This window comes from Podarcis melisellensis (genome assembly GCF_964234715.1).
Source record: "Podarcis melisellensis genome assembly, chromosome: 10".
In the NCBI taxonomy this organism is placed as follows: domain Eukaryota; kingdom Metazoa; phylum Chordata; class Lepidosauria; order Squamata; family Lacertidae; genus Podarcis; species Podarcis melisellensis.
This window is the reverse complement of record NC_138542.1, coordinates 74767761-74792443: the sequence shown is the minus strand read 5'-3', so window position 1 is coordinate 74792443 and position 24683 is coordinate 74767761. Positions and strand designations below refer to the sequence as shown.

The 24683-nt window shown below is 47.4% G+C and overlaps 4 protein-coding genes across 7 annotated transcripts in view; 3 read left to right on the top strand and 1 right to left on the bottom strand.

Moving 5' to 3' along the window:
- LOC309378640 (uncharacterized protein) overlaps positions 1–6368 on the top strand; it is an 82846-nt gene extending 76478 nt beyond the window's left edge. The window contains exon 2 of the mRNA XM_081927114.1: positions 1565–6368. Within this exon, the coding sequence (XP_081783240.1) occupies positions 1807–3504 (1698 nt within the window). The 5' untranslated portion in view covers positions 1565–1806 and the 3' untranslated portion in view covers positions 3505–6368. The remainder of the gene's footprint in view (positions 1–1564) is intronic.
- Positions 1–24683, top strand: part of LOC309378580 (uncharacterized protein) — a 163702-nt gene that overhangs the window by 46843 nt on the left and 92176 nt on the right. The window lies entirely within an intron of this gene.
- LOC309378673 (uncharacterized protein) overlaps positions 1–24683 on the top strand; it is an 89050-nt gene that overhangs the window by 58386 nt on the left and 5981 nt on the right. For 2 of the 4 annotated variants that reach the window (XM_081927186.1, XM_081927185.1), the window contains exon 1: positions 22817–22903. The exons of the other annotated variants lie outside the window; for them this stretch is intronic. The gene's annotated coding sequence lies outside the window, so the exon portion shown is untranslated. Of the gene's footprint in view, positions 1–22816; positions 22904–24683 lie in introns of those variants that run through there. 4 annotated transcript variants of the gene reach the window in all.
- LOC309379838 (uncharacterized protein) lies at positions 14346–22437 on the bottom strand (the record flags this gene model as incomplete). The annotated part of the gene is made up of 6 exons (XM_081929302.1): positions 21598–22437; positions 18095–18598; positions 17824–17905; positions 17503–17582; positions 16631–16757; positions 14346–15565 (listed from the first exon to the last, which is right to left on the bottom strand). The coding sequence occupies exons 2-6, from the start codon at positions 18506–18508 to the stop codon at positions 14346–14348; spliced, it is 1923 nt and encodes a 640-aa protein (XP_081785428.1). The 5' UTR covers positions 18509–18598; positions 21598–22437.

The window sequence follows — 24683 nt, the reverse complement described above, 5'->3', positions numbered from 1 at the left end:
TTGCAGCTGCAGAAAACAGCAGCAGGACACTTTTTCAGGTGGTTTGCAATTTAGTGGAACCACCTGCTCCATAAGGGCTCAGTACGGGCCACATGATCTCCTGCAATGATTTTGCAAAGTTTTTTGCAGATAAAGTCGCTCAGCTTCGAGAAGAGGTAGACTCCACCATGGCATCAGGGCCGGGGCGGGAGAGTGCTAGGGTCTGTCTAGTCAAGTTGTGTGGGATCAATTCCAATCTGTTACCTCCGAGGATGTGGACAGGCTGCTTGGACGAGTGAAGCCAACCACCTGTCTCCTGGATCCTTGTCCATCCTGGCTTATAAAAGCTAGCCGGGAAGGGTTGGGCGATGGGCTTCGTGGGTGGTGAATGCTTCCCTCCATGAGGGAGCCTTCCCAGACCCACTGAAAGAGGTGGTTATTAAACCGCTTCTTAAAAAACCATTTTTAGATGCTGCTACGATGCCCAACTATCACCCAGTCTCAAATCTTCCATTCTTGGGCAAGGTGATTGAGCGAGTGGTTGCTGAACAACTTCAGGCACGCCTGGAAGGAGCGGACCATTTGGATCCCTTCCAGTCGGGATTCAGGCCTCATCATGGGACTGAAACTGCCTTGGTCACACTGGTCGATGATCCCCAGATTACAAGACTACCGCTCTTAACCACTACACCACACTGACTCTGAAAGAGCATTTCCACCCCCATCATTCTACCTGGGCACTGATGTCCAGTACCGAGGGCCTTCTGGCGGTTCCCTCACTGTGAGAAGCCAAGTTACAGGGAACCAGGGAGAGGGCCTTCTCAGTAGTGGCACCCTCCCTGTGGAACGCCCTCCCACCAGATGTCAAAGAGATAAACAACTACCAGACTTTTAGAAGACATCTGAAGGCAGCCCTGTTTAGGGAGGCTTTTAATGTTTGATGTATTACAGTATTTTAATGTTTTTCTGGAAGCTGCCCAGAGTGGCTGTGGAAGCCCAGCCAGATGGGCAATGTAATGGTTATAAGGGGTTACTTGTGCGTAAGTTGCCGTCACTTTTGGCTAGATTGCCTGGCTAACCATGCCTTGGCTGACAGCCCTCACTCTGTGGCCGTTCAGTCGCTTGCAGAATCCGTCAGTGGGCATTTCTTGAACCTCTTCCAGCATAGAAGCTGTTTGACGCCAAGTCTCTGCCTACTCTCCCTGCGCAGGACTCTTCTGCGCAAGGAAGGAGTAGGCAGAGGCGTGCCCGTGCTCTCTCCACTAGTCCCGGGTGAAGAGTCTTGGAGACCTCTCTCCGAATCCTCCATCTCCCTCCCTTCTCTACTGGTGTTACGCTGAATTCCTTTCCCCCCTGCTGGTCCTCTCCTGCATCGCTTTGGAGCCTTGCCTCCACCTCTCGCTCTGATGTCAGTTCCCTGACAGGCAGGGTATAAATAATAAATTATTACTATTATTATTATTTCCTAAAAATTGGGGACATGGGTAGGAAGCGGGGGAATGTTGGAGATGTTGAAATAAGAGAAGGGGCAAATGGTGATTGATTTGTTCTTTTCTCTTTGTTCTTTTCCTTGAAATCCAAAAAGGACTTCCTCTCTGCCCACTCTGAAGAAGGTGATACAGAAGAATGTCAAAATTCCAGGGGACGGGGAACCTTTCATTTCATTAGGAATAGACATTGAAATGTGCGAAATGTGGGATATGCTTCACTGAATGAGCACACATAGCTCACATCAACAAACTCACAGGAGAGAAACCTTTTAAGGATTTGAAGTGTGGAAAGAGTTTCACTGATAGTGAAAAACCTAGAACACATCAGCAGACTCCCATGGGTAAGAAAGGATTCAAATGCAGGGAGTGTGGGAAGAGCTTCAGTGAGAGTGGACAACTTAAATTACACCAACGGACTCACACAGGGGAGAAACCATATGAATGTACGGAGTGTGGGATGAGTTTCCGACGAAGAGATACACTTAGAATACATCAACGGACTCACACAGGGGAGAAACCATTTAAATGTGTGGAGTGTGGAAAGAGCTTCAGTTCCAATGCAACCCTTAGATCACATCAACGGACTCACACAGGGGAGAAACCATATGAATGTATGGACTGTGGGAAGAACTTCAGTCAGATGGCACACCTTAAGTTACATGCACGGACTCACACAGGGGAGAAACCTTATAAATGTGTGGAGTGTGGAAAGAGCTTCAGTTCCAATACAAGCCTTAGATCACATCAACGGACTCACACAGGGGAGAAACCATATGAATGTATGGAGTGTGGGAAGAGCTTCAGTTACTATGCAGGCCTTAGATCACATCAACGGACTCACACAGGGGAGAAACCATATGAATGTATGGAGTGTGGGAAGAGCTTCAGTTCCAATGCAACCCTTAGATCACATCAACGGACTCACACAGGGGAGAAACCATATGAATGTATGGAGTGTGGGAAGAGCTTCAGTCAGATTGGAAACCTTAGACTACATCAACGTACACATACAGGGGAGAAACCGTTTAAATGCATGGAGTGTGGAAAGAGCTTTAGTGATAGTGGAACCCTTAGAAAACATGAACATATTCACACAGGAGAGAAACCATTTAAATGTATGGAGTGTGGAAAGAGCTTCAGTATCAATTCAAACCTTAGACAACATCAACGGATTCACACAGGGGAGAAACCATTTAAATGCATGGAGTGTGGAAAGAGCTTTAGTCAAAATGCGCACCTAATTTTACACCATCAAACTCACACAGGTGAGAAACCATTTAGATGTATGGAGTGTGGAAAGAGCTTCATTCAGATTGGAAACCTTAGAATGCATCAACGGACTCATACAGGGGAGAAACCATATGAATGTATGGAGTGTGGAAACAGCTTCAGTCAGAGTGGAGAGCTTAGATCACATCAACGGACTCACACAGGGGAGAAACCATTTAAATGCATGGTGTGTGGAAAGAGCTTTAGTTACAATGCAGGCATTAGACAACATCAACGGACTCACACAGGAGAGAAACCATTTAAATGCATGGAGTGTGGAAAGAGCTTTAGTCAAAATGTGCACCTAATTATACACCATCAAACTCACACAGGTGAGAAATCATTTAGATGTATGGAGTGTGGAAAGAGCTTTAGTTACGATGCAGGCCTTAGAAAACATCAACGGACTCACACAGGAGAGAAACCATTTAAATGTATGGAGTGTGGAAGGAGCTTCAGTATCAATTCAAGCCTTAGACAACATCAACTGACTCACACAGGGGAGAAACCATTTAAATGCATGGAGTGTGGAAAGAGTTTTAGTGATAGTGGAAACCTTAGAACACATCAACGAACTCACACAGGGGATAAACCATTTAAATGTATGGAGTGTGGAAAGAGCTTCATTCAGATTGGACACCTTAGAAGACATCAACGGACTCATACAGGGCAGAAACCATATAAATGTATCGAGTGTGGAAAGAACTTCAGTCAGAGTGCATACCTTAGACAACATCAACTGACTCACACGGGAGAAACCATTTAAATGCATGGTGTGTGGAAAGAGCTTTCGTTACGATGCAGGCCTTAGACAACATCAACGGACTCACACAGGAGAGAAACCATTTAAATGCATGGAGTGTGGAAAGAGCTTTAGTCAAAAGGCGCACCTAATTTTACACCATCAAACTCACACAGGTGAGAAATCATTTAGATGTATGGAGTGTGGAAAGAGCTTTAGTTACGATGCAGGCCTTGGACAACATCAACAGACTCACACAGGAGAGAAGCCATTTAAATGTATGGAGTGTGGAAAGAGCTTCAGTTATAGTGGAAACCTGAGAGTACATCAACAGACTCACATCAGTAAGAAATGATTTAAATGTATGGAGTGTGGAAAGAGCTTCAGTCAGAATGGAAATCTTAGAACACATCAGCAGACACACAGGGCAGAAACTGTTTAAATGTATGGACTGTGGAAGGAGCTTCAGTCAGAGTGGAAGCCTTGATTTATGTCAACAAACTCACACAAAAGACAAACCATATAAATGTCAGGAAAGTAGGTAGAGGTTCAGTCCTAGTGGAATCCTACATCTACAGACTCATGGACAGGAAGAACTTTAACAGTTGACACCCTACAAACCCATCAACCCTCAAAGAGTAGAAGCTGTTTAAAGGGAAAGATTGCAGAAAGTGCTTTAGTTATAATGGAGTGTTTAAGGAACATCTAAGAGCCAGTGTGGTGTAGTGGTTAAGAGTAGTTCATAATCTGGGGAAACGTGTTTGTGTCTCCGCTCCTCCACATGCAGCTGCTGGGTGACCTTGGGCCAGTCACACTTCTTTGAATTGTCTCAGCACCACTCACCTCACAGAGGAAGGGAAAGGAGAATGTTAGCCACTTTGAGACTCCTTCGGGTAGTGATAAAGCGGGATATCAAATCCAAACTCTTCTTCTTCTTCTCAGAGTGGAGAACCCATTTAAATGTATGGAGTGAGAAACATGTTCCTTTCAGAGTTTACTCTTCTTCACAGCAATGAACTCAGCAGAAAATCCATCTTCAAAGCGTGTCATGTATTTGTTCTGGTGTTTATATGTAAAACTGTATAGTAATGAAATAATGAAGGTAATGTCCCACAATAATGAGTATAATTTTAGATGTAAGGTACCCTTTGATAGTGAGGGGGAGAGGGTGAATCTATTTCTGGTGGTGAGTGAGGATTAGGGCTGGGCATATATTGATCTCATCCTATACCAGTTTCTAGACTACATTGTGATAAACTGGAAAACAATGGATATGGCAATACACCACGAATCACAGTGTGTGTTTCTGGGATGCACATTTGCCTCAAAGCAGCCGGCAGAAAGCTTTGCTTCATGAAGGGCTACTGGTTGATCGCTCGCCATCACAGTTGGAGATCTCTTTATCGGAGGAGACCTCAGTATATCAAAGGCAGGGGAAACTGCTCCAGCACAGCAGACCCCCGGGAAAAACTCAAATCGAGCATTTTGAGGACATGGAATCTGGCAGGTGTCAAAAGTGGGCTCCCCCCTCCCTGGAAAGTTCTGTTTTTGAGCTCCGAGAACGAGGGGGTTGGAGCTGCGACACATCGGACAAAAAGCTTCCTGTGATTAAACGAAGCTGCAAGACTGTGAGGCATTAGCGGTCAATTCTTCCAACATCAACAGGACTGTATTGTGTGTACCTTTTACGTTTGGATTATATATGGCTAATGTAGGGGTTGTGCTGACGAGCTAGCTGAGATAATGCTCCGGGCACACAGCCATCTCTGTACAAGAGATTTATTGCTAAGCTTCAAAGCAGTTACAAGAATTCAAAACACACTTCATCTCTCGAAGTCAGATGAACCGTCTGACTTTTTCTACGCCTCTCCCAGCAAGCCCATTTCCTGAGTCCAGGCCTCTTGCTTCCTCTGCTTTGTGAGTGGCTGGTTCCCAGTACCGGCTCCCCCCTCCCAGCTTCCTCCTCTGACGTGGAAGAGAAACTGCTAATTACCGGTGTGGGCTCTGTACTTGCCTCTCTGCTTCCCCCTCAGCTCTTTCGCAGCCTCCAAATTCCCTGACATCCACCCCCTCCTCAAAGGCCCCCTCCCCCTTGGGAGAATCGACCACCCCCAATTTACACTTCTCCGGAGTGGCGGGAGTGAAGCCTGGAAAACTACCCTCCTCCTCATCCGTATCTTCAAAAACCGTCCTCCAGTCCTCCCTCAAACCCACAGTTCCTCGTGTTCCCCAATAGACACTTTCCTCTTCTTCTTCCTCTTCGTCAGATGGTGGGAATCCCTCGAAATTAAAGCATTACAATCTTAGTCTTCACAAATAGTAAACCAAGAAATTGAATGGAAAATTATATTGATGAAACAAAAGACTTTTGCATCGGCAACTAAATGCAGAAAATTATTGGCTTGGGGACAGAAGGACAGTACAATAATTAATATTATGGAGGATGGTAAGAATATTGAGAACCCAACAGAGATTAGAAAATGTTTTCAAAAGTACTATAAGCAGCTTTACAAAAAGGAAAAATGGATAAAATGGAACAGTTTTTGGACAAAAATGGATTGCAGAAAATTCCAGCGGACAAAACAAGCCGCCTAAATGAACTGGTTACAAGACAAGAAGTTGAAGGGGCAATTGCCCAAATGAAAATAGGCAAAGCACTGGGACCTGATGCTTTAACTTCCAAGTATTATAAAATATTTAAGGATTGGCTGATACAACCATTGATGGATGTTTGTAACAAAATATTAAAGGGGGACAAAGCACCGGAGTCCTGGAAAGAGGCCTTCATCACTCTGATACCCAAAGCAGATACAGATAGAGCTCAAGTAAGGAATCAGCGACCAATTTCCTTGTTGAATGTGGATTATAAAATCTTTGCAAATATTTTGGCTACAAGATTGAAGATTTTGAAGCACATACATAAAGATCAGTCAGGTTTTTTATCTGAGAGGCATATGAAAGATAATATTAGGAATGTGCTGGAAAGATTAGAGGCAAAAAAGAATCCTAAAGCAATGTTTATGTTTATTGATGCAGAGAAAGCCTTTGATAATGTTTCTTGGAGTTTTATGAAACAGAACTTGTGTAATATGGGGATCGGTAAAAAAAAATTAAGTGGTATTAATGCAATTTACTTGGAGCAGAAAGCAAAAATTATAATTAACAATGTGGTCTCAGAAGAAATTAGGATTGAGAAGGGAACCAGGCAAGGGTGCCCACTTTCCCCCCTGCTTTCTATTTCTGTCCTAGAGGTGCTGCTGAATATGATAAGGAATGATGAGGAAGTTAAAGGCATAGTAGTGGGAACTGAACAATATAAGTTAAAAGTCTTTGCTGATGATTTTACAGGACCCTGAGATCAGTGCAATCAAAGCACTGAAGATAATTCAACAGTTCAGACAAGTTGCAGGTTTCAAATTGAATAAGAATAAAACCAAAGTTTTAGGGGGGGGGGAAATAATGATACATGAAAAACTTAATTTAGAGGAACCCACAGGGCTGAAGTTTGTGACAAAGGTGAAATATCTGGGTGCAAATATGACTGCAAAAAATGCATTTGTACAAAGACAACTATGAAAAGATAGAAAAATATCAAAAGAGATTTGGATATTTGTACAAGGTTGAAACTATCTTTGTTGGGCTGAATTTCTGCGATAAAGATGAATGTATCGCCTAAGGTGTTATTTTTGTTCCAAGTACTCTCTATCATTGATAAGTTGAATTGTTTTAAGGAATGGCAAAATATATTATCTAAATTTATCTGGCAGGGGGGAAAACCCAGAATTAAGTTTAAATTATTAACAGATGTAAAAGAGAGAGGGGGTTTAAGGATTTACTTTGAAGCTGCAGCCTTTTGCTGGCTGAAACAATGGTTTTTATTGGAAGATACGGATGTTTTGGATTTGGAAGGTTTTGATAATGTATTTGGTTGGCATGCATATTTATGGTATGACAAGCTAAAAGCTCACAAAGGATTTAAAAATCATATAATTAGAAAATCTCTGGATGATGTTTGGATAAGATTCAGGGATTTGTTTGAAAGGAAAACACCCAGATGGATATCACCATTGGAAGCTAAGACCCATAAAAGCCTGAATATGAAAGATACATGGTTGAAGTATAATGATAGTTTGATGGAAGTAGGGGACCAATTTAGATTAAAATCTTATGATCCGTTGAAAGATAAATTAGATGATTGGTTCCAGTACATCCAGATAAATGAAATGTTTAAAATGGATAAGAAAATTGGTTTTCAAACAGAGAAATCCAAACTAGAAATGGAATTATTAGATACAAAAACAAAATACCTATCTAAAATGTATAATTTATTGCTGGAATGGCATATGAGAGATGAACAAGTGAAATCTGTAATGACTGAATGGGCCAGGGATGTGGGGCACAATATCATGATGGTGGATTGGGAGAAATTGTGGGAAAAGGAATCAGACGAAACAAGATTTATCAACTATTGAAGAATGGCAGATGAAGATGATGGACTATATGGAACTTGCCGAACTGACTGGGAGACTCCAAGACGAGAGAGAAGAGATGGTGGAAGAAGATTGGAAGAAGCTTAAGGAATATTTGAAAAAATATGTTAATATTTAAATCTCAGAATAGTTCTGGTAGTGCATATAGGCTGTAGGGTTAGAAGTAGAAGATAGTGTATTTTAAAATAATATTATTTGTAAGCGATAAAATGTGAAGTTAATTTAAGTGTGATAAAAAAAAGATGGTTAGAAACTATGATATATGTAAACTGCTAAAGGTGAAATGAAAATGAAAATCAGATAGGTGGGACTTGCGGAAGCCCACCTAACAATGTTTAGAAAAATAAGGATAAGAGAATAATGTTTCCATTGTTTGTTTTTCTGTTTGTGTTCTTTATTTGTGTTATAAAATGAATAATTTTTTTGAAAAAAGAAGAAAGCTTTTCTTCGTGAAGCCCCTGCAGATTTCGAGTTGCTGACTTCCCTCCCAGACGACAGGAAGCGAAAGACACACCTCCATTGCCCTGTGTCCTTCCAGCCTCTTTCCTCCCTTGCTCCCTTCTGCCGGTTTGTGTGCCTGACTTAGATATCCTGTGTGCTCTATTTTTTTTACTGCTGAAAATGGATTTGCTCTCAGGAGCTACGTTTTGTGCCTCACTGGGGACCCAGTGAGAAGTGTATGCTTTGAAATCTCAGTAAACTATTACTGAAGAAGTCCTGCTGCCCTGGAGTTGCTCTACTCAAGCATGCAAGATGGTTTTTGCACCAAACTCTGTCACCCCCACCCCCACCCCATGATCTCCAAGCACTGCTTCTTCACCAGAACTTCATCCCTGCCTCCTAAGCATTCTGGAAAAAACTTGAAATGCTGTAATTTAATGGGAGATTTCCCCCCAAGCCTAATTGCAAGAGGGGAACGGAGGGGCTGCAGGGACCAGGGAAGTCTCCTGATGGGCCCAGCTTCACTCATGAACCCCATGGGCAACCCCAGAGCTCCTGCTTTTTGGGGGGTTTGGGGAAGATAGTACTTTTCCATAGTCCCGGAAGTTTTTATTCAGTCATGCTGCTAGGGAGTTTTCCTACCAGAGGCCCACAGTGCATATTACTATCATACTGATTTTACTTTTGTTGTTCTGCTGTTGTCATGGACTGGAGGGGTGCAGGGGGGGAGGCACCAGCTGGGGAACACAAAAGGGAAGAAGGCTCAGAGCCCAGGGACTGGTGGTGGGATGGCGATGAGCAGAAAGAGGGAGAAAAGGGAGCAGAATGGGAGGGGAGGTGTTGCAAGCTGAGGAGGAAACAGTGTTTGGTGAGCAGGAAGAGGCTGGGGCAGAGAGCTGTTCAGACTCAGAGGGAGGAGAAGTGGGGGGGCAGGAGACCATCAGAGGAGGCCATCAGCTGAAGCAGCCAGGGAGACTCCCCCTCCTGCTGCGACCAGCTCCCCTCTCCCCTGGTCTCCTAAAGCACACAGAGAGATCCATTTCAGACCCCATGAGCCTGTATATGACATTAAGAGGTATTTTTTGTCCCAACATACATCACTTTAAGCTCATTGACAATGAACTGTATTTTCTGCCCATTCACCCCATTTGGAGAAGTCCTTTTCGAGCTCCTTGCAATCTCTCTTTCTTTGAACAACCCTGGACAATTTACTGCCATCAGCAAACTTTGCTCCCTCCTAACTCTAGATCATTTATGAACAAGTTGAAAAGCCGCAGGTCCCAATACTGATCTTGAGGGGACTCCGCTTTCTGCTCCTCTCCATTCAGAGAACTGTCCGTTTACTCTCTTGGTGCTTCAGAAGGAGGGCTGCCTCAGACAGAGGGGGCACATTTCTTCTAGGGGCACATTTCTGGGGTCCCCACGGTGCCCCCCAGCCTGGCTCCACTCGGCCAGGGCAGCTGCATTTTGTTCCACTGCAGGTGAGTCTGCCCCATGCAACTTGGGGTCTTAAAGGAACTTTGATGGGGGCAGAGGGGTCACAGCTTCCCCACACTTGTGAAGGAGCCATGGGGGTGGGAGGCAGGCGTAATTGGGGGGGAGTGGCATGGAGCAATTAGCGAGAAGGAGCTTCTGGAGCCTGTGCTGCCCCCTCCCCGCCTGCTCCCTGAAACTTTCCTGAGCCTCTCCCCTTTTCATTTCAATGACTGGGGTCCCCGCACAGCCCTCAGGGCACCTCAGTATCTGGGGGGGGGAGCTATTTTGTTTGCTGAGGGCAGGGACACGATCCTGTCTCATTGTGGGGTGTCAGGCTTTTAGGTAAGAGGCTCAGGTGGAAAAGCACTGAGAAGGAAAAAAACTTGGGGTGCTGATTTCCTCCACTGCCCAGCTCCCCAGGGGGCCACACCCCGCGGTTCTCCGGGGTCAGCAAAGAAGGAGAATCCAGGCAAGTTAAAGGAGCAAAACAGTGGTCAGGAGACCTGATATTTATTTGTTGCAACAAGGTTCAGCCACACAAAGAGTAGGAACCCCGAGAATATGGTTGCATGAACTTTTAACACTTTTACCCCTTTCTCATAATAAATTTTCTAACAACTTCATCATACATGACATGGGGCTTTTTCGGGGGTTGTTTCTGTTGGCATATTGTATTTATATTTTAGATCTTCTTGTGATTCATGTGGAAATTGTTCAATTTTTCAATCCCAGCATTCCAAACTAACCCTATCGCCATCTAGCATTTCCTAAAATTTACTCTTCTACTGTAATTACCATTAATATATTAATGTCATTGATATATGTGTACACAACTTTAAATACAAACACCAAGACATTGCACTGAAACTTTCAATAAATGCGCATGCATGCACTTTCCAAGAGTCTCATCCGAGAGTCAGTGGGGTGCAGTGCTTAAGAGTTTGGGACTAGGGAGACCTGGGTTCAAATCTCCACTCAGCCATGCAGCTCACAGGGTGATGGCTTCACAGCCCAACCTACCTCACAGGGTTGTTGTCAGGATTAAACAATGAGGGGGAGAACGACTTAAGACCACAATGAGCTTCTTGAAGAAACAGGTGGTATATCAAGGCATCCAATAAATTTCAGTAAGAAGAAAGGTAAGATCTGCTCTTAGGCAAGAAGAATCAGCTGCACAAATATAAGATGGGGGATACCGGGCTTGCCAGTAGTACATGTGGAAAAGGGGTCTTAGACTAACATGAGTCAACAGTATGATGTAGCAGCAAAAAAGGCTGTTATTCTAGGCTGTGTCCAAAGAACTCAAGTGTCCAGCTCAAGAGAAGTAACAGCCCCACTTTCTTCTGCCTTGTTCAGACCACACCTGGAGTCCTGTGTCCAGTTCTGGGTGCCCCAGTTTAAGAAGGATTTTGACAAGCTGGAAGGTGTGCAGAGGGGGGTGAGCAAGACAATTAAGGGTTGGGAAACCAAGCCTTCTGAGGAACAGAAGGGGTTATTTTGCTCTTAAGGGGAGGGGTCAGGGCTGCCGGGGAATGGGCCCCAGCCCACAAAATGGCTGGGATATGTTTCACAGGGGGGAATGCACTGGGACAACCGATCTCAGTGATCATGGGTAGGAGGAGGAGTTACGCTAAGACCAGACCATGTCATTGCAGAGGAGGCAGGTTTAGTCGTTGTCTGAGGACTATCCCTGCCTCTGGGTCTGGTCCTGACCGGATGAATACTAGAATCAGCAAGGGATACCCACATGACCTGAAAGTGTTGCTGTGCAATGCCAGGTCAATGATTCATAAGACCACTGCCATCCATGACTTGATCATGGATGGAGGACTTGACCTGGCATGTGTAACAGAGACTTGGTTGGATGAAGCAGATGGGCCTGTCCTTGCCGCTGCTTGTCCACCAGGTTTCTCTTACGCACAGCAACCCAGGCCATGTGGGCAGGGAGGGGGGGGGTTGCAGTGATTTTTAGGAAGTCATTAGTTTGCACCAGGCGTCCTATTGGGAAGACCCAGTTTTCTGAGTGCATGTTCTGGAAGTTGGGCAATAGGGGCAGTACAGGATTCCTTTTGGTGTACCGACCTCCCCGTTGCACCAAGGATTCCCTGCCCGAGCTGCTTCAGGTCGTGGCGGATGTTCTCCTGGAGACACCTAGCTTGGTCGTCCTAGGGGATTTTAACATCCATGCCGACACGACCTTACAAGGGGCAGCTCGGGACTTCGTGGAAAGCATGGCCTCCATGGGGCTGTCCCTGAATAAGTCTGGCCCAACCCATAGCCGCGGACATGCCTTGGACCTGGTGTTTACCTCTACGGATGTTGGTGATCTAACACTAAGTAAAAGTGAAACGAAAGAAGTGCCATGGTCAGACCACTTCCTGGTGCAACTAGACTTCTCTGCGACCCATCCCCTCTGCAGGGAGGTGGAACCGATTCGGATGGTCCGCCCCCGCCACTTAATGGATCCAAATGGTTTCCAGAGAGTGGTAGGGGATGCTTTATCCCATGTTGATGACCTTTCAGCCGATTCCCTGGTGGCCCGCTGGAATGTGGAGTTAACCAGGGCTATTGACTGTTTGGCTCCGAAGCGCCCTCTCCGATTGCATGAAGCCCGGAGAGCCCCGTGGTTTTCCACGGATCTGAGGGCAATGAAACAATCGTTGAGACGGCTAGAGCGCCAGTGGCGGATAACTCATTCTGAATCTGAGGGAGCCTTCCCAGACCTGCTGAAAGAGGCGGTTATCAAACCGCTTCTTAAAAAACCATCTTTAGATGCGGCCACGATGGCCAATTATCGCCCAGTCTCAAACCTTCCATTCTTGGGCAAGGTGATTGAGCGAGTGGTTGCTGAACAACTCCAGGCACGCCTGGAAGAAGCGGACCATTTGGATCCCTTCCAGTCGGGATTCAGGCCTCATCATGGGACTGAAACTGCCTTGGTCGCACTGGTTGATGATCTCCGGCGGCCTAGGGACAAAGGTGAGAGCTGTTTCCTAGTTCTGCGGGATCTCTCAGCGGCGTTTGATACCATCGACCATGACATCCTTCTGGACCGTCTTGAGGGGCTGGGAGCTGGGGGCACTGTCATACAGTGGTTCCGCTCCTTCCTCCTGGGCCGTGTTCAGAAAGTGGTGGGGGGGGATGAGTGTTCAGACCCCTGGCCGCTCACTTGTGGGGTGCCTCAGGGTTCTGTCCTCTCCCCCATGCTTTTCAACATCTACATGCAGCCGCTGGGAGGGATCATCAGGAGGTTTGGGCTGGGTGTTCATCAGTATGCAGATGATACCCAGCTCTACCTCTCTTTTAAATCAGAACCAGTGAAGGCGGTAAAGGTCCTGTGTGAGTGTCTGGAAGCGGTTGGAGGATGGATGGCGGCTAACAGATTGAGGTTGAATCCTGACAAGACAGAAGTACTGTTTTCGGGGGACAGGAGGCGGGCAGGTGTGGAGGATTCCCTGGTCCTGAATGGGGTAACTGTGCCCCTGAAGGACCAGGTGCGCAGCCTGGGAGTCATTTTGGACTCACAGCTGTCCATGGAGGCACAGGTCAAATCTGTATCCAGGGCAGCTGTTTACCAGCTCCATCTGGTACGTAGGCTGAGACCCTATCTGCCTGCGGACTGTCTTGCCAGAGTGGTACATGCTCTGGTTATCTCCCGCTTGGACTACTGCAATGCGCTCTACGTGGGGCTACCTTTGAAGGTGACCCGGAAACTACAACTAATCCAGAATGCGGCAGCTAGACTGGTGACTGGGAGCGGCCGCCGAGACCATATAACACCGGTCTTGAAAGACCTACATTGGCTCCCAGTACGTTTCCGAGCACAATTCAAAGTGTTGGTGCTGACCTTTAAAGCCCTAAATGGCCTTGGTCCAGTATATCTGAAGGAGCGTCTCCTCCCCCATCGTTCTGCCCGGACACTGAGGTCCAGCTCCGAGGGCCTTCTGGCGGTTCCCTCCCTGCGAGAGGCCAAGTTGCAGGGAACCAGGCAGAGGGCCTTCTCGGTGGTGGCGCCCGCCCTGTGGAATGCCCTCCCACCGGATGTCAAGGCGATGGACAACTACCTGACATTTAGAAGACATCTGAAGGCAGCCCTGTTCAGGGAAGTTTTTAATATGTGACATTTTAGTGTATTTTTCATTTCTGTTGGAAGCCGCCCAGAGTGGCTGGGGAAACCCAGCCAGATGGGCGGGGTACAAATAATAAATTATTATTATTATTATAACAGGAAGGGCTGTCAGGTGGAAGATTGAACAAGCTTCTTTTCACCAGCTCTGGAGGCTGGCACCCAAATCAGTGGTTTCAAATTAGAGACGCCTTTGGAAGGTTGTGGACTCTCCTTCCTTGGAGGTTTGTTAGGAGAAGTTTGAAGGCAATATGTCATGGATGCTTGAGTTGAGAGCCCTGCAGTGGACTAGATGACCCAGGGGTCTCCTGCAGCTCTAAAATTCTATGATTTTATGAATTCTGTATGAATTCTTTGATGGGCCATGAGCTTGGTCCTCTTACCAAAGCTCTTTTCACATTCCAAGCACTGATAGGGTTTCTCCCCTGTGTGGATTCTTTGGTGGGAAGTGAGATTGGCTTTCTGGCAGAAACTCTTTTCACATTCCAAGCACTGATATGGTTTCTCACCACTGTGAATTCTTGGGTGTGCCATGAGACTGGCACGGTGACTAAAGGTCTTTCCATATTCCAAGCACTGATATGGTTTTCCCCCTGTGTGAATTCTTTGGTGGGGAGTGAGATTGGCTCTCTGGAGGAAACTCTTTCCACAGTCCAATCATTGATAGGGTTTCTCCCCGGTATGAATGCTTTGATGGGTGGCGAGATGGGCGCTTTTACAGAAGCTCTTTCCATGTTCCAAGCACTGTGAATTCTTTGATGGGAAGTGAGATTTTGCTTCCGACTGAAGCTCTTCCCACATTCCAAGCACTGATAGGGTTTCTCACCACTGTGAATTCTTTGACGGGAAATGAGACTTGCCTTCTGACTGAAGCTGTTTTCACAGCTCATGCATTGATAGGGTTTCTCCCCAGTATGAATTCTTTGGTGGGAAGTGAGACCGGAGCTCACAGTGAAACTCTTCCCACATTCTGAGCACTGATAGGGTTTCTCACCACTGTGAATTCTTTGATGGGCCATGAGATTCGCCCTGTGATTGAAGCTCCTCCCACATTCCAAGCACTGATAGGGTTTCTCACCTGTATGAATTATTTGATGGGCTGTGAGATGGGTGCTCTGACTGAAGCTCTTTCCACACTCTCGGCATTCAAATGGCTTCTCCCCCCTGTGAATTCTCTGGTGTTTATGGAAGGTTGTGTTTGTATTAAAGCTTTCCCTACAATCCAAGCCCTGATAGGGTTTCTCCCTGCTGTGAGTTATTTGATGTGAAATGAAATGTGCACTCGTACTGAAGCTCTTTCCACATTCCAAGTATTTCAGTGGGTCCTCCCCTGTGTGAATTATTTCCTGTGAAGTGAGGCTTTCATTCCAACAGAGAGTTTTTCCCCATTCAGAGAACTGAGAGGGTTCCTTCTCAATAGCATTTCTTTGGTGGGTAGTCAAATGGGAGCTGTGACTGAAGCTCTCTCCACACTCCAAGAGTAGCAATGGCTTCTCCACTGTGTGGATTCTGTCATGGGCATCCTCTCTCTCTATTTCCGAATCACCACCACCTGCAATGACAAAAGAAATGGATTAGAGCTGCCGGAAGAAATGGAGTCCCAGTGTATTGAATATTGATCTCTAACCCTTGTGATAGAGGAAGAATTCCATACATCAACACTGCTGACCACACACTAGAGGTGGTCAGTGTTAGAAACAGAGATAGGACAGCTAGGACATAAAGAGGACCTTAAACCTAGGTTATGGGCTCAAAAATGGAATGTCCATATGCACTCTCTTCTGACAAAAATACAAAGCTGAAAAGGAATGAACAGCAGCTAAAATAACATGTTCATTTTTCACATGGTCTAGTCCTTCCCCTGCCCACCCCCCTGATTTTTAAAGGTCTCTCCTTCAGTCTTCAAAGAGTAGCTGGAAGTGGGGAGGCAGAAAAAGGTCCTTCTTTCCTTCCACTCTGCAGTTTTAATCTGAAATCCTAGGTGCAGTTCTGCACTCAGAGCTCAGAAACTGCTCGTGTCTATGACATTCCCTGTTGTGAAATGCGCCTAGAACCATGCGAGTTTCAGACACTGGAGGTGGTGGATGATTGTGTCTACCTAAGAAACCAACAACCTCTTCATTGATGCTGACCGGGACAAGTGTACTGGTGAGGCAGTTACGGCAACTGCTCACCTCTCCAAAAGAGTATGGGCGAATACCAACCGTTCAATACCAAGATGAAGGTCTACTAGGACTGCGTGTTGAGCAAGCTGCTTTGTGAAGTGAATTGTGAACAATTACAACCATCAGAAAACCCCCCCAATGCCTTCCACAAGCTCTGTGTCAGGAAGATTTTGGGCAATACAAGGCAGGACAGTGTCAAACAAAGATGTGCTTTCCTAACCTCAAATTCCCAGCATGTTCCCACTCCATTCTCAGCAAGGTCTATGCTGGCTTCATCATGTCCACGGTCAAAACATGCTGATAGCCCTTCATTTAAGGTCAATTTTGGGGGTATTAGAATCCTAGATGCTGCAAGTGGCCCTGTTGACCTCCATTGAAACCAGGGAGCCTTATCATAGAGAGATATGCATGGAATTTCCAAAGAGAGGTTAGGATCCAGAAGGGAACCTTACTGAGAGAGGCCATGATCCCATGATTCTCCTCCATGACTTCCTTATGCAGAGCTCTCTGGTCAGGATCCAGCAATGCCCATTCCTCGTCTGTGAAATGAACAGTGACATCTTCAAAGCACACTGGACCCTAAGAGAGAAATGAAGAGGTCCTCTTTAGAGAGCATAAAGATTATCTGCTACACATTGCTGTTTCTTTCTGCTCATTAAATGGTGTTTTGTTTCAATGAGATCGTCCTGCTGCACGTTTTAATTGTGGGTGCTGCTTTTAATGTCTCAGTGGAATTCTTTTCTTGTGTGATTTAGTGATGGACATTAATCTTTGTGTAAATGGAAGGAACTCTTCATTGTGTTCTTAAAATCCTTCTGTCTGTGCCAGATGGAAGGATCCCCTCTCTGCTCCCCATGTCCTGTTCTTCGGGGGGGGGGGGACCCTTCTGATGCCCTAAAGACAACTTCAAGAAGTGCACTGGGGGAATGGAGGGGAGGGGAAGGTGGGGAAAACCCCATTGTGCAACTGATGTAACAGGATAGGTGAATCCTGGGAACTGTTTTTTAGGCTTTTTGAACTGCTTAGAAGTCTATTTTAGCATTCAATGATAACTCTAGAAATAAAACAACAATGACTTATGAATGATCTTATTGACCTTCAGAAGGTGAGTTAAGGCAAGGTGGCTGTTCCTTATTCTCAGCACATTAAGTTTTTCGAATGGTATTCCCAGCCTCTTGGCTTCTGTCCAAGCTGCCCTTGACAAAGATGCCTTCAGAGAAGCTTGGACAGAAGCCAAGAGGAGGAGAGAGATTCCTTGGGGGCCAGAGGCACCCTGGCTGCCCCACCCCTTAGCCCCCTTCCCCACAGGGCTCCCTCCCTCTACCTGAGCTGCTTCCACAGCCGTTGCTTCTTCCCCTCCAGGAATAGATGGAAGAGGAGGTCTTGCTGGCATCATCTGGTCACCTGCAAGAGACAGAGGTAAGTGGGAAGCCAGGAGTGCAGCTGCTCTCCAAAAAGTCTCACCTTCTGAGTGCATCTGGACATTTGGACCCATTTCATAATTTAGTTGGGTTAAAAATACATCTCCCTCCTTGGTGCTCTTGGCCCCAAGTGTCTCCCCCCCCAAAAAAAGATGACAAGAACCCATGGATTCGTTTTGATATCCACAGAAAGGGACCAAACGGAGAACGGACTCCTTCGTTACCCAGCAGCCTTACTCTCGTGTCCAACAGAATCCTTTTGGTCTCAGAGGAATCTGGGCCCATTTCTGCAAACAGATCCTGTCTCTGAAATAGCAACAAAGATTCAAAACAGAGAATATGAAGAAGAGTTAGAAAAGGAATGGCAGAGGCAAAAACTGAAGGGCAATCTGATAGCATTCAATGCCTGCTTTCCAAAAAAAGTTGGAGAATTTTCAGATACCCTCACTCATGTTCAGAGCCCCTTTGGAGTATCCAGAGGAAAGTCTCTCTCACCTGCTGCTCTGCCTGCTTTCTCTCCTCTGCCTGACTCAGGAGGAAACCTTCAGCCAGGGCTACCGCCTGAGAACTGGTCTCTGCTCCGCATTCCCTCACCCAACTCTCCATCTCTGGAGGAAGGACAGCCAGGAACTGCTCCAAGATCACCAGGTCCAGCATCTCAGCTTTCGTGTGCCTTTCTGGCTTCAGCCATTGATGGTAAAGGTTGTAGAGTCGGCTGCAAACCTCTCGAGGTCCTTTGGCCTCCTGGAAGCAGAACTGCCTGAACTGCTGGCTCTGCACCTCTGAGCGAAGAGTGTCCTCCTCACCCAGGATCTTCTGCACAGTTTTTCCCCAGAATCCCCCACCGCTCCCAGTTCTGATGGCATGGCCTCTTCCTGCTTCAGGGCCAGCTAAGTTTTTCTCATCCATTGTGCTCTCAGGAAGCCTCCAAGAGAGATGAAGGAAACCCTTGATCTTCTGCCAAGTTCTGTCTGTCTGAATTAGAGATCCTTGCAAATTCTACAAAGCAAATACATCATTCTGTTACAAAACTGACCTATTGCCTGGAAGAGAAAAATGTTCCGTGAGGAAGTATGTATGAGTCTTGGAAGAGCCAGCTCTGGACTGCACCACAACCCAGACTCTTGAAGTTTCTTTAGAAAGGAGAAGGAAAACGTATTTTTCACTCCATAAAATGCACCTGAGCATAAGGCGCACCTAGATTTTAGAAGGGGAATGCAAGAAAAAAAATATTTTTAAAGGGAGCTCTGAGGGGCTGCCCTCTCTCCCTTCCCCCACCTCCCACAAAAGCCAGCAAGAGCCACACGGTCTTTAAAGGGTGCACAGCTCCTGTGGGCTTTTCTACGAGGAGGGAGAAGGGACTGACTGGCCACGTCAGTCCCTCCTCCCTCCTCGGGGAAAAGCCTGCAAGAGCCGCACGGAGCGTATGTGCGGCTCTTGGGGGTGTTTTCTGCCTGCCTCCCGCCTGCATTCCCTCCATAAGACGCAAACACATTTCCCCTTTTTAGGAGGGAAAAAGTGTGTCTTATGGAGAGAAAAATACAGTAAGTCTCCAGCCCTCTTAGAGGGAAAGTTGCCATGCAAAATGTGCAGGGAACTGCTGGTCTTTCTGAGAGATGAATCAGCCTGGTTGCTCCTGCCTTTCAGAGTTTTCAATCAAGGAATGAAGTCAGGACTGTGATTGACAAGTGAGTCATTTGTACTGAGTGTTATCTGAGCATTGGGTTATAGTGGGGGTCCTAACTCAGGGCTCCTCAAGAGTTGCTCTCCTGCCCAACCCCACTTCAGGGCCCATTTATTCCCTTATTGGCTAACTCCTGAGGGCCAAGTGGGTGAGGCCAAATGACATGTGGGTGGGGTCAAAGGACAGCACTCAAAAGAAGATAAATTGGGACCTGCCTTTCTATGAGTGTAATGTGTTTTCAACTGTTTTTATTGCTGTTTTTTATATTTAGCAATCTGCTCTTGGAAATTCGGGTGATGGGCAGGGAACTAACAGTAATGATGATGATGTTACATTGCTTAACGCTCCCCCTCCCCAGACATGAATACTTGAGGGCACTCCTGGGTCCATCATGGTCGCTTGAGGCCCATGTCCAGCTCAGGCTAGTTCCCCACCCCACAGACCTTTTGGGACAGAGAGGACATGGCCCTGGTCCTCCCTGCTCTGCACCAGATGGGATGGTTGCAACGCTCTCTGTATAGAGCTGCCTTGAAGGCGACTCGGGAACTGGCCCAAAATGCAGCAGCCAGGTGATTGGCTGGGCTGCCTCTCTTTATGAATGGCATTTCTCTCCCACCTCTTTGCCCAGGAGATCAAGGCGGCATCCAGGGGTCTACCCCTCCCCACTGAGTCCCCCCACAACAAACACATTGGATTCCTGTTTTAAAACAGTTGCACTGGTTGTTTCCTTTCCAGCAGGACCTGTCCTGCTCTGAATGCCTTGGCTTGTGAGACCTCCAGTGGTGCTTTCATGGAACTATAGAGGTGGATGGCACCCCAAGGATCTAGTCCAACCCCCCACAATCTCAGAGGCCACACTTGCATCTGGAGGAACTAAGTGTTAGAATATTTCTGTTCCATCTTAAGGGACAGGCATGACTGTTGTGTGTCACATGCCTGTTTACACTCCAGCACAGCTTGCTGGGAACTTCTCTTTGTGTACAGTGGTACCTCAGGTTACAGATGCTTCAGGTTACAGACACCGCTAACCCAGAAATATTACCTCGGGTTAAGAACTTTGCTTCAGGAAGAGCACAGAAATCGTGCTCCGGCGGCGTGGCAGCAGCAGGAGGCCTCATTAGCTAAAGTGGTGCTTCAGGTTAAGAACAGTTTCAGGTTAAGTGTGGACCTCCAGAACGAATTAAGTACTTAACCTGAGGTACCACTGTATAGCTTTTGCTTATGCTGTCTTGCTTTGGACATGAAGGAGAGCAGACATGATTCCCTTCTCCTGTTGAATAAACTGCTTGTAAATCTGCTCACATATGCCTCTCCAACCACTTCTGTTGTGCATTTACTCTGCTGAGTGTGCATGCCCAGCTTCTGAAGGCTGCTGAAGCTCGGGTCGCAGTTTCATGCTGATCCAAGGACTGGAGTTTGCCCAGCACACGGATTCCTTGGATGCACCCCAACACTAAGCACTGGAGGAGAAAATGAGCCTGAGATCCAGCGCCGAGGGCCTTCTGGCGGTTCCCTCATTGCGAGAAGTGAGGCTACAGGGAACCAGACAGAGGACCTTCTCGGTAGTGGCGCCCGCCCTGTGGAACGCCCTCCCATCAGATGTCAAAGAGATAAAGAATTACCTGACGTTCAGAAGACATCTTAAGGCAGCCCTGTTCAGGGAAGTTTTTAATATGTAATGCTGTATTGTTTTTAATACTGATTGGGAGCCGCCCAGAGTGACTGGGGAAACTCAGCCAGATGGGCGGGGTATAAATAATAAATTATTATTATTATTATTATTACTTCAGGATCAGGCCAGAGGGCTCCCTCCTATAGGGGAGACAGAGCAGAGGAGCCACCCATCACCCTGTCCTCCTCCTCCTTCACGGATAGGCCTCCTCCTCTTTTAACGCCACCTTTTAACGCTTTCTCTTCCCTTCCTTCCTTCCTTCCTTCCTTCCTTCCTTCCTTCCTTCCTTCCTTCCTTCCTTCCTTCCTTCCTTCCTTCCTTCCTTCCTTCCTTCCTTCTCCTTGCACAGGTGAGGTTTTAGGGACCAGGGTATATTTCATGTCCGAATGTTTCCATCCGCCTACAACCTCTGTTGTAAAAGGGGAATGATCCATACATCTGAATGGGGTTTCTCTGCATGCATTTCCCCGTTCCTGGCCCCAAGACCCCTCCCCAAGGGGCCAGCAGCGCATCCATGCAAAGGAAGAGCAGAGCTGCCGCCCTCCTGCGACCCTCCGCGCCCTGACTTGCCCCCCTCTCGCCAGGCAGCGCTGGGACCCCCGCTCTCCCCATGGGCCCTATCCTGGGAGAGAGGAGACTCACCGGATCGCAGCAGGCGCCCCCAGGCAGCCTCTGCAGAGCCGAACCAACGTGACCCCCACACGCCCGACTTCTTGCAGGAAAGGGAGGGATTGGGCTTTCGCTCTGGGGGACCCTGCCCCCCCCGCCTTACTCTCCTGTCTAGGAATCCAGCTCGTTTCCGTTTAACCCTTGGCAAGCCGAGCGCACCCAACTCACGCCTCTCCCTCTCTCGAGAGACGGAGCATCGCGCACCAATGGCATCCCGAGAAGGCAGAGTAGGAGAGGTTTGTGGATTACTTCCGGCAAGGGATACATTCAGTTTTGGACAGCAGCTGAACGGCCCCCTAACAGCTGGCCCCTGAACACGGGTCCTAAGAAATCCTCACTGGCTCTAGATCCGTTTCTGATCACCATTCAAAGTGTCGGTGCTGACCTTGAAAGCCCCAAATGATCTCAGCCCGAGGAAAACATTTCCGCAAAAAGACCAAAACATGTAGCCGCAGGTGATACAATAGGAGCCTTTCTGCAAATGGCCTTTGCAACACAACTCCCTGGGTGGTAACAAAGTATACACATTTGCCTCTTTGCAACGGATGCTTTCGCTTAGCCCCGTTTCCTCAATGAATCCACCCATTTCTTGATGAAATAGAACTTCTGCCAGGAAAACCTGAGCTGAAATAGTAAGGAGAGCAAAACAGCAGCCCTGTCTGACCCCCGTCAGCCCCCTGACTCCCCCAGTCACGTGGCAGGAGATTCTTCCTGAGCCCCCCCCCTCCGTGAGACGGGTATGACATCATGGATGATCCATATGATCCATTGATGATCCCCATGATCCAAGCAGACGTGTCCAAAGAGCAGATCTCTATGCCTGAATGAAACGGGTCTGCGATGCTGGATTCTGGAGTCAAGAAAGGATTTTCTGGAGTCAAGAAAGGGGAGGGAAGGATTTTGCAATGTAAACATTGTAGGGGGGACCCCGCTTTGCAAATGGATTGCCGGGATCTGCTTCCTCCCCCCCCCCCAATTCCTCCCTTCCCGGTATATCCTCCTCTCACCCCGCCCCCACAACCCCAAATCCCTCCACCCCTCCGTTGCACCCATTTCTTCTCCTCCTCCTCCAATCCGGCTTCTGTTTCCGAAATGAGGGGAGAGAGCCCCCCCCCCCAAACTGCCTGCTTTTCCCGCAAGTGGAGCTTCTGCGCCGGATTGCTGCTCTGCGCCGTAGCTCTAGGGGAGCGCGCTTTGGAAAGGAAAGGCGGGGCGTCATGGGAGGGGACCCCCCCCGTGGATGTTGCAGGAAAGGAGAATCGGTAGCGAGGGAAAAGAGGTAAAGGGCTCGCGGGGGGGGAGGGGACAAAAGGACCCAGAGACCCCCGCCAGCTCCCCAAAGCGCCTTCCGTGGGGCCTGGATCCCTGCGCTCGTGCTGCGAAGGGGGCTTTCCTTGGCCCCTTAGGCGCATTGGCAGCGGCGGACATGGGGAAACTACGCAGGGGGTCCCCACGAGGGCCCCCTTATCCCGTTTCCCCCGCGTAGGCATCCCTGGGGCCCTGTGGGCTCCGCATGGAGAAAGGCGGGCCATGAAAGGGTTAACGGGCATGAGGGACGCCTGGATAGAGACCCCCCTGTTCCTACTCTGTGCATCTTGGGGTGTGGAAAGATGGGGGGTGGAGTGAGCCACGCCAAGGGGGGCCTCTGGGTGCAGGGGAGACTCTGGGACAGAGGGAGGGAGTCGAGGAAGTGGGGAGGGGGAGCATCCCTAGGGCAGGAAAGGGCAGCAATGGGGGGGGGGAGATAGGAAATCAGTCTTTGGGGAGACTTCTCCATGGTGGCGCCCGCTGGGATTCTCCTTCCCACCCAGGAATCGGCCACCCCTTCAAGGCGACCAGAGACAGATCTCTGGAAAGTGGGGGGTCCAGTCCCCCCCTTCCATCCTGCAACCTCCATCCTCTTCCCACCCCATAAGCCCCTGCCCTGTCCAGACGCAGTGATTCTGCCCAGTCCACCCACTGGTCCCCTGGAGAGGAGAGGAAATCCCGAGGGGAAGAGGGGAGGGGGGAGGCCTTCTCAGAAGCGGCTCTTGGTTTCCGCAATCCCACCCAGGAAGCAGCCAGAAACCTTTTCCTCTCTCTTTTTTTTAAAAAGATATTTATTAAGATTTTACAAAAATAAAGTACAAAATAAAAATACTTAAAAAACAATTCCATCTTTCCATCACTTATTTTTCATATGGTTGTTTCCCGGACCTCCTCACACCTCCCTTTTTTGTATTCCAATTCAATTTATTAGTTCAGCAAATCCTTTCCCTCTTTGTTTATCCTAGTCTTTAATCTTAAAATATTATAACATTAAATTTTTACCTGTTAATAATCCATTTTTTCATATTCCTTATAGCGTTATAGCTAGAAACCACTTAACTTTTTATCCAACATCATCCTAACATTCATTAATTTTACGATATTTCTGTAGATAGCCTTTAAATTTCTTCCAATCTTCTTCCACCGACTCTTCTCCCTGGTCTCAGATTCTGCCAGTCATTTCTGCCACAGAAACCTTTCCCTCTCTCTCAGGCCTCCATCTTTATGTTTCTCTTCCACTGTCTGGTTCCAGTACAAAGAAAAGACAGTAAAACATCAGACATTAAAAACCTCCCGATACAGGGCTGCCTTCAGCTGTCTTCTAAATGTCAGAATATTGCCCATTTCCTCGCCCTCTGCCTGCTTCCCTGTAACTTTGCTTCTCCCAGGGGGGGATCAGCAGAAGACCTTCGAAGGAGGACCTCCCTGTCCAGACTGAGCGATTTTGGTGGAGATGCTCCTTCAGGTCTACAGGGCTGAGGCTGTTGAGGGCTTTAGGTTGCAGATCTTGCTGCTCCATAATGATCTCATCCAGCAAATAATTTTATTACTGAAGGCAAAGAAGCATAATAGGATTCAATATATACAAAAATTTAATTTACATAAAACCCTAACTTAGCATACCAAAACAGCACTCAACTAAGAATCACACAAGCAGAGTAGAGAAATAGAAGACTAGGAAGTGGGACCAGGCGCCTTTCGGCCTTGTAATTTATATTCCATTAAATGTCAGAGGAACCTTGGGACTGGAT